Source organism: Palaemon carinicauda, chromosome 17 (assembly GCF_036898095.1).
Source record: "Palaemon carinicauda isolate YSFRI2023 chromosome 17, ASM3689809v2, whole genome shotgun sequence".
NCBI classification, from domain to species: domain Eukaryota; kingdom Metazoa; phylum Arthropoda; class Malacostraca; order Decapoda; family Palaemonidae; genus Palaemon; species Palaemon carinicauda.
Genome location: NC_090741.1, coordinates 124,064,559 through 124,074,558, shown reverse-complemented (window position 1 = coordinate 124,074,558; position 10,000 = coordinate 124,064,559). Strand labels below are relative to the sequence as shown.

Sequence of the window (10,000 nt, the reverse complement as noted above, 5' to 3'; positions counted from 1 at the left end):
GAATATCCAGTAGCACCAGCATGCACAATGGTTCAATCTAAGATGAAAACCTTACACAAATTCCAAAATGGAAACGTGAGAAACCTGCAGGGCCTAAACCATAACAATACTACTACTACTACTACTACTACTACTACTACTACTACTGTGAAGAATTTTCTTCACTCTTCTTCTTTCAATAGTATTTTTAGCTCTCTTCTACTAATACTATAGCTACCCCTTAAACATTCTCTCCTACATCTAGTTTTCTTTAACAAAACATAGGGAGGACTAATCTAAACTTGTTGACAGTGGCGCACGCCATGCTCGTGACGTCACAGCGTAATACGCACAACAGAGGGCCTTAGTGGTAACCCCGGCGTATGTTGGTTCTTTCCTTAAACTACGTGGGTAGAGATTAAATTCCTAAACTGCATTTTTTATATAAATTTCAATACTGCTGAATTAATACATCTTATATTTCTCAATACCAATTAAGGTTTGTTAATTTTAAGATGTATGCCCATTGCACCAGTCCATTGCTAATTAATCATTTTAAATATTAATTTTTAGCAAGCCAGAATAGGTAGGATTGTTGTATATATAACCTCCCTCAGAGCAGCAAGATTTATCTGAGTATTTAGTACAAAATCCTGCCTCCTCTGCACTCCTTGCAACAATATATTGCCCTTTCCTAAGTCCCGATATGGCACCCCCAATGGATTACTGTGCGCATCAAGCTCCTCACCTGTCTGGAAAGGTAAAGCCAGGTGATCTCTTCGACCTTAGCGTCGACCCCATTCATCAAGAAGCTGCCCTGCCCTACGGACCTGCCTGGTCACTTGGTCAGTGAATCCATGCACCTCTGGCTCACCCCCGCCATCCCCCTCTTCCAAAACGTGACTCACCAAGGAGTCCTGTGGCTGCCGGCTGGAGATTGAGAAGAAGAGGAACCTGGTTTACCTAGTTGCAGCCAAAGTGAGAATTCTTGGGGTGAGCCAGGCAAGAGTGCAACGTACCAATTAGTGCGACAACCAGGTCAACAGCTATCACGGGCATAGGACTAATCTTAAAGGAGTGCAGGTACTACATCAATGGCCATTTAGTTTTCCCCCAATTCTTAGCTTAGACTAATTTTAACTTTATAGGGAACCTGGCTTTTACACTATTCGGACTGTGTGTGGTGGGATTGTGTGTAAATATTTTTCCGTTATCATTTTTGGTTTGAGACTAGCATAGTCTCTGGGTCACGTGGGCCACGTGCCAGACCCCATTTTGATTTTTGATTGTTGCAGACCACGTTTCCAACCCATCATTTTCATTATTTGAATTGCATCTCTTTTGATACCATTTTTTTGTGTTGTTAAGATGTCCGTTTTGTTTTAATGTAAATTTGTGAATAAATCAATATTAGGTTAATTAAACCTCCTTAGTATTTTTGCTCCCTCATTTATTTTAATTTGTGAAATGAATAGTTGATCACGGGAAAAAGTACCCAATATTTAAAGAGAAAACCTAAGTAAGTCTATAGGTGGTAACAGCGAGAAACTTTGCATTAATATATTTGCTTCGAAGGTAAAGATCCTTATCTTCAAACTTTTAAACTACTTTACATCACTGCTCCCATTTTGGATTTTGTCTGATTACATTAACGTAAAATACCTGTCCAGCATTTCATTGGGGTAGTTGGGACGGAGCCGGAACAGAGCCTGAGAATGAGATGACTATAGACCTGACAAAGCTAGAGTAGGCCATAAATTATTGATATTTCTACGTGTGGAGTACTCCGGCCTCTGGACAGTAAATTTCCCTTTTGTATTTGAGAGTGATGGTTAGTGAATTGGAACAGTAAAGTATTAGCAGGGTGTTTGTGCCCCGAGAGTAAGTGCTCCTATCCTCCCCTGTTGAACTTTATGTAACTGTTATAAGGAGACTTTCCCGGACTAAGTTCCCACTCAGAACACAACATCAAAAAATTCTCCACAACTACTACTACTACTACTACTACTACTACTACTACTACTACTACTACTAATAATAATAATAATAATAATAATAATATTAATAATAATAATAATAACAAAAATATCAAAAACGAAACACTCCATAGCATATAAAATCTCGAACCAGTAAACATCGGGTACCACAGAAGAGCCACAAGCCCGGGAGAGATTCAAAAACATTTACCCAAAACTTGCAATGAGTGAAAAAATAACACAAAACGAGCATTCCTGGTGGAAAAGGATAGCTCCTTGCATTGCTCAGGACGAACCAGACCCTGAGTATTAAAACAAACAAATAAAACGAGAGAACTCACCTCCTGGAAGTCAACAAGGCATGATGTTGACACCAACTAACCAACAACTAAGAGCTATTGGATCTACCCCAATCTTTTCACCTCCCACTGTACTTTCCTCCCTTCCTCCACCCATCCTATCCCATTATACTGTAGCTGTAGCTGTTTAACTGCAATAATTATAAATGAATGTGACAAAAACTGTATAAAATACTATGTTCAAAAAGCCTTAATTCTGAATCCAGCTAATGAATGTCTTGTCTTGGCTTCACTCAAATTTCGAATGATTCCAGGTTGGAATGATCAAGTGAAGGTGTTTCATGCTGTGGTTCGGGAGAGATTCCTTTTCTGGAGGGATAGTGGGGAACTAGGAACTAAAATTTACAGTCTAGGACGAGCGCCGGTGCAGAAGGCCATTCATTTTCAAAATGCCGAGGATGTTTATTAAACAAATGAATAAAGAATGAATAAAAGGAATACACATAAGGACTTCATCATGGGGACTTAAGCCTATTTTAATCAACATTATGAGAAAGTTGTGCATGAAATTGATAAGACGTCAGCTTGATCTTCAAGCTATTAATTTTGTCAAAGATAACTTACAGGAACAAACATAAATCTACAATTTTAGGGGGTACAGGGTGGATACGATTATTTCTACGTGACGTTCACGAAGGGAATGGACATAATCCTTAGTCCATATTTTTTAAAACACGTGCAACATGTTCGTAAGCATTTGGTAACTATCTAGGAGGCTATCTCCTTCCCTATATGTAAGGTCATTGAGGTCAGTCTTAAGGACCTGAGAAGCATGTAAGAGAGTTTGACCATTGAGCAGATGACTCGAGGTTAAGGGGGTGTCAGTAATGTCATTAACATTTAAGGGGAGAGGCTAGGGTCGGAAGTGAATTTTGGACTACAACATTGAAATTTATACAGAATATTCATCTCTATTCATAGAAGCTTTTTCCCAATTTTTTCCCGCCTAGGTTGAATACTTTTTTTATTATCAATATTTTTCCAGTTTTTCGGGTGTTTTTTCACCTTTTTTAAAACGATATAAATTTCCTCAATTTTGTATCAATTTGAAATATTTTAAAACCAGCATGAAGCTTACAGTATAATGTATAAATATTTTGGAATGTTTTGTTTAAATTCTTTTTGAATTAAAATGATTTTTCAGAAAACGTTTACAGAAGAAAAAACAAAAAAAAATTTTGTATATATTTTTAAAATTTTGTTTCCCCAAATGAACATTTTTAATCCAATTATTATATTGCATAATAATTTAGTATTATAATTCTTTTTAAATCATTAAAATTGGATCATAAATAACTAAGTTGATACCATTTTATTCCCAAAAAAAAGACATTTTGAGGTACAGCAGTTTAAAGTTTATTTCACTTACCTTTCTAAACAGATCTATTTTGGGTGAGTTTAGTGGGCTCTTGGTCCTCTCTCTTATGAACAGAGATGTTATCCCCTTTTTAGGTTATTATAATTAACCAAATTTTTTCGTATCTTTTATTTATTTTGAGAATATATCCCCTTTTCATCCAGGTACCATCATAAATCACTTCAATGTCTAATACACCATCATCATCAGGTGTGTATCCCATCTCTTCATAACATTGAAAGATTCCTTTATTAACTTCACCAATAATATTATATTCCTTATCAGCAAGAGTTTCAATGTATTTCTTATATCGTTGGTAATTGCAATTTGCAAAAGGTGGGGCACCCAAGGCATTTGTTGTGTTATTCATTGCTGCCAAGCGACCCCCTTTCAGAATATTCTCATAAACAAAGGAAGCAGTTACTATACCAATATTATCAGTTTCTATATTTTCAATTGATTTTACAGCTGAACTATGAAAATTCTCAGGAAACTCAAATTTACATTTAAATTTCAAATCAACATCTAATTTTTTTCTTTCATAACAATGTTTTAGTTTACTGCCACAATCACCACAATTCGCTCTCGATATAGCATTCTGATAAAACAGGAAGGATCTCACTGGTATTTGATACACAATTCAATGCTTGTTCTTTATCACAGATAAATTTTCTCAAAAGTTTACCCTTTATTTCAGCACCCGAAGCAACAGGTGTTGCATTACTTTGTTGAACATCACTTGAAAAGTTTCATCTTCAAATAACATTTCAGATATATCTTCATCATCAGATAGCACTAATGAAAGCTAATCGTCACTGTCAACAAAAAAACCCACTGTTTCGCTAATATTTCAAGAAGTTTCATAAAATATCCTGAGGAACAATGAAAATTCCACGTGGCTCTGTTTACTCTCTGTACCAAACGTTTGAGTGAGTGTTGCCTTCTCATCAAGTTCATGTTTTCTTTTTTCATTGAACATTTGAATGTTTTTTACAGCAGATAAACACCTCATTGAATTCTTCCTCTTAGGCATGATTGATGTTAATGAGTAAAAATATAAAATGTGATACTAAAAGGAAAAATCACTGAAATATCTCTCACAAACACAAAAGTAATACACTGATCGAAGCACACTAAAGATAAGATCGAGACAGTCAATATCTTACGTGATCGATGCCGTTGGGAAAAATGTCGTTCGGTAGCCCATAAAATAAACATCAAATCCAATAAATGAGAAAAAAAAACTCTGTCAGCTGTCACCTGATGTCTGACAGATGAAACATGAAATTTGACAGTGTCATATGGGCACAATAAATTGCCATTTTTATGATTAATATACTTTGGATTGCTTTCATCTTTCGTCTGGCAGCAGCAGGATCCCTTACCTCTTTGAAAATGGTGAAATCTTATTTTGGCGAAATAAATTCGTGACAGGTAGGGTATAAGTGATAATGGCTTTCCTTAGTTTACGTTTGGTGAAACATACCAGCCTTTCATAAAAACCTCATTACCAAGGGGGATGAGGAGTGATAGATATCCAGGATAGGTTATGAGAAGACTTAAAACCATCAATTACCGAGTAATGCATGAGTTCAGTAAGGAGGGATTGAACAGCTTGGAAAGTGAGTTGCATATCTGCGCACCGCTTACACGAACTTAACAACTGTTAATGAAGTTATGACTTCTAGAGCTACAGCTTTGGTTGCTGCGCAGGTGGAAAGCAGAATATAAACAAAATCTACATGTGAATTATATACTTTAAAGGCTCCAGTGAAATCAGAACCAGTTACTCAGAAGGGTACTCTTGAAATGAGGCAATGGCCGGGGTGGGGGTGGGGGCTGTTACTGGGCTAGAAGTGGCAGAGGTTAAGGAGATGCTTGAACTTTCGTGCAATTGATGCATTGATGCAAAATTTTCTTGATTTGCTGACACATCTCTAGTACCAAAAATTGCTTATGCTATTCAAATAAAAGTGTTGAGCTCTTGCAGTGTAGCAAACGTTCATATCAATGTCTAACAGTGAGTGTCCAAAGGCTGCAATGATGTTCCAGCAAAATGTGGTCTATGTGGTCTAATCCCACGGGGGTTTACTAAAACAGGAACTAGCTTTAAGAAGAACTTGATCATCCAGGTAAGGTTCATGTTGACAGATGAAAGAGCGTCCATCAGAATTGAGACTGACGTCTTCACCTTGCACCCGTTTAAGAATGCCAGGATAACTTTGGGCTTGGGAACATTTAAACATAACTATTAACGGTGGAAGATTGACTTTATTAGTTAGATTAGGACAATGTTATGACAAGGGTTGTATCCAATAGGGAATCAAATGAAGGATTGTTGTGTAGTACTTGGTCGCATAGTCTAGGGAGTTATAATGATCAAAAAGTCGTAATTTAGGAGGACCAAGCCGAAAAGGCTCGCACATATCTCGGGGTTAATAGAGAGCCAGCTTTGGTTGGGGTAATCTATAAGTTTTTGTGACCCAAGGAGGACCTTGCAGACAAATTTTATTCCTAAGACTATGTCTAACAGCAACACCCCACGATGCCAGGTGAACGGGATTACTATTAGTAGAAACATGCCTTAGGTTAAGATTACAAGTTGCTTTAATATTGACTATTTCCACCACACGATTAAGGACGTAGGGGGAATTACTTTTTGAATTAAGGACCCATTGGATGGCAGTTGAAGCGTCGTACCAAACAGTGACGGAATCGTATGTGCTAAAACAGTTCTAACAAGTGTTTGGCTTAAGGACATCCTAGCAAGAGTGCGGTTACCTAAAGATCACGAATGGTTAAACTCTCATCTACTTCCCACATGCCTTTGGAGGTGTAAGGAGGTGAGAATCGCTTTCCTGGGTTACTACATAAGCAGTTATGCCGAAGGCCAGCTTGGATGCATCAGCAAGAATGTGAAACAAAGGCTGAATGCCATCATGTGCATTACGAGGAACTTTAATTTGTTCAAGACCTCTGTACTTTTAAAGATATCATCTAGTTCTTGAACTCTATCACGGTCAATCGGGGTGTCCCAGCCCTTGTCAGCCATCCAGAGTTTTTAAATGAAGAGGTTACCTAATATTGTGACGGGATAAATAAGACCAGTAGGGTCGGAGATAGAAGAAAACAAGGAAATGACTTTCCTTTTAGTGTTGATGTGGGAATGGCTTGTCATCTCTAATTAAGAAGGTAATTTAATATTCAAGGTGTCATCGACAGTATCCCATTCAAGACCAAAGTAATCATGAACACATTTTTCTGTGAAATCGCCATTAAGGGGGCATGAGTCGTCCATTTAATTAACAGCAGGTTAGCCTTTAACATAAGTGCCTTGATGAGGGGATTTTCACTCAGAATGTCTTTGGGGTCGACAAGACAGTATTGAAAGTTATCAATGTAGAAACTGGTTTTGAGCGTCGATACCAACCTAATGTTATGGTTGTCCAAATGATGTTTGATAGTTTGGTTTAGCAGTTAGGGGCTCGATGTGGCACCAAACAAAACATATTTAAATCTGTATGCAACAACCTTTGTCATCAGATGATCCTTAAAGAAAAGGAGGAGACAGATATCCTTCTTCTCCGGGTCAATCTATATGTGAAGGAATACATTGGAAATTTCAGCAGTTAAACCAAAGGGCTTCTCTTGTAACATCAAAATGATCTATTGAATCTTAGGCTCTGTGCACAGAGAATCGTTCAAAAAAAGAGAATTTGGGTTTGACTTGAATGAATCGTAGAAAACAATACGCAGAGGGGTAGTGGTTGAATTCTTGATTATAGGATGATGCCAAGAAACTTGCACGCAGTTCCCTTAAGGATACACAACAAAATTTTGTATTTATCGGCGGCAGAGTATTTGGGGCTTTCATGAACCGTCTAGAAAAATAGGTTCCACCAGCCGCACCAACGATCCCTACGACCATCATAGGGTGGTGGATCGGGTTTTGCCGCAAATGAGACATATACTGGCTGTGGGTTAGTGTTAGGCGATGGTGGGGGTTTGGAGGGGTAGCTACTCCTGTACTATAATACAAAAATGGGCTTTTCTATTTGTCTTCTCAGGCTGATAATTTTGATATAGCTAGAGGAGGTTATTGGATTGTTGCCATTTCCTCGGTAGTTAGTGGAGAGTTATTGAAGTGAAGGTCTTTATCCGCCATCATGGATAGACCATGTGTACGATGTTAAAGGACGTTGAAATAATTCAAATCCCAAAAATAGGCAAAGTAAACTTGAATTATGATACATGGCACCAAGAATGTTACAGATAAACAGTTACAGAGAGGGGCAAAAGAGAGGACAAGGATAAAAGGAACCTATAACAGGGAACAAACCAAAGCATGAAACCAAATTAATTGTTAAGTAAAAATAAAATGGTTAGAAATAAACAACAAAAGCACAGCTCCAAATGCTCACAGTAGATACGTAAAATGTGCCACATGTACCAATAATCTGAAGAAGTAAAATAAGACCTGAGTTCTCCTCCAGAGTTGATCTTTCCTGCTAAAACGCTTGCTTACACAAATGCCTTTTTTTTCGTTAATGTACACTACAAATATTGCGTCTTAATACCTCCCTTTACCTATCAAAGTCTGGGCATAATCATTCTACAAAATGACAAGTACGAGTTTTATGGTATGACCTGACCAGGTGAATTTTATGTAGCTATTAGGCTATCATTAAATTTACCAAATTTAAAATTTCATTATTCCATATAATAATTGTGCCTTATCCAGTTAGAAGGACCACTAAGAGTTAATGTTAATGTGTGTGAAATAATTTCAGGGAAGTGACCTTGCTCTGATTTCCGGACTTGGACCTTGAGGAATAGAGTACCAACACTCTCATACTCAACAAACTAAAGAGCCACATCAAAAAACATTTGCTAACCATGCTCAAGTTCAAATATATATTGAGACTTTCAAACACAATATTCCCATTATGTTTAGACGTTGATCAGGGCTTAGAGTAGTAAATCCCAATCATCTAGGCTTAGAAAAATCAAGTTTACAAGTGACAGTGATGCACAATGTGTTAGGGGGAGCAATACTGTAAAATCCAAGCATTTTAAGGGCTACCAGGAGGCATTACTATAGAACAATACAATAAGGGATAGGCACTAATAATTATCTTACTTCTGGCAAAAACATAAAACTCACCTTAGTCATATCTCATTGAGAGACATGAGGTCAGAAATTTCATCTTATTTTCATGACTGGCCTCACATAATTAAAGCAACGAGACTCAATACCTCATATGACAATAATAAATAATCAACCTTTGCAAGCACCTTGCGCTTATGTTATTTAACTTCAAATTTATGTTACACTAGGTGCGAATTAAAAGCATTGCATAATTTTAACCTAAGAATGATATTTATTTACACAAAGTATCACAGGAATTTTCACCTAAGTGACAGAGGAAGGAACAGCAAAACTACCTAACGGAAATTTGAATTAGTAGTAAACAAATGGCATATGAAATAAAATGCTTTAATAAAAGGTTAATTGCATAAAATGGTTAATTTCATAATCAACTGGTTGAACAAGCCTTGCAATAGAAGTAGAAATGATGAAAACCATTACACGAAAGTACAATTGAACACATTTAACATGTCCCCCTTAAACAAAAATCAAAATCAAACAAAGGCAGTAAAAACCATTAGAGTTTAATTTGTAGAATACCAGACACACCACTTGAAGAAAGGCAAATGACTACAGACATGGTATTCTAGCTAATCTGCACAAATCATGTAATTACCTGAAGGGGAGTTTTATTTCAGCTAAATTAAACATCAATGAGTACTCTCACTCTTGACACTTGATCCATCGTGGGTTTGGATCCGTAATGGAGGACCAGGTTGATTCTTCTTTAAGGACCTGGAGTTCTAACAATTTGAGGGAGGCCTGTTTAATTTCCAATTAACACATGAAGGCAGATACTGGCTGAGCCTGTTGAACGTGACCAGATTCAGGACCCTGATCTACTGGCCAATAAAAAGAGACTGTCCTTGGAACTTCTGGTCTCAAAGTGTGGCGGGTCACTCCGCTAATACTACCTAGTGCTACTAGGTCACAACTTCAAGTGAGACATGGAACCTTGCCAGCGCTGGGTCTTGGACATCATCAACTGGTTCAATGTTTCTCTTCTCTTTTTTTTTTTATATTTTCCCATAGGTGCTAACTGGTGCTTAAGTACAAAGAGTATTCTCGCAGCTCCCGGGGAAAGTAATTACAAAAAAAACTCATACGGTATGCCACAAAAGTATTTGAATACATGCCAAATGATTAAGTGGCATTCATCGGCTGTTACAGTTAACAATCC

General features: G+C 37.3%; 1 protein-coding gene across 1 annotated transcript in view; it reads left to right on the top strand.

The window, feature by feature from the left end:
• Positions 1-9,728, top strand: part of LOC137656578 (uncharacterized) — a 17,330-nt gene extending 7,602 nt beyond the window's left edge. The window contains exon 3 of the mRNA XM_068390750.1: positions 9,611-9,728. Within this exon, the coding sequence (XP_068246851.1) occupies positions 9,611-9,728 (118 nt within the window). The remainder of the gene's footprint in view (positions 1-9,610) is intronic.
• Positions 9,729-10,000: the final 272 nt, after the last annotated feature.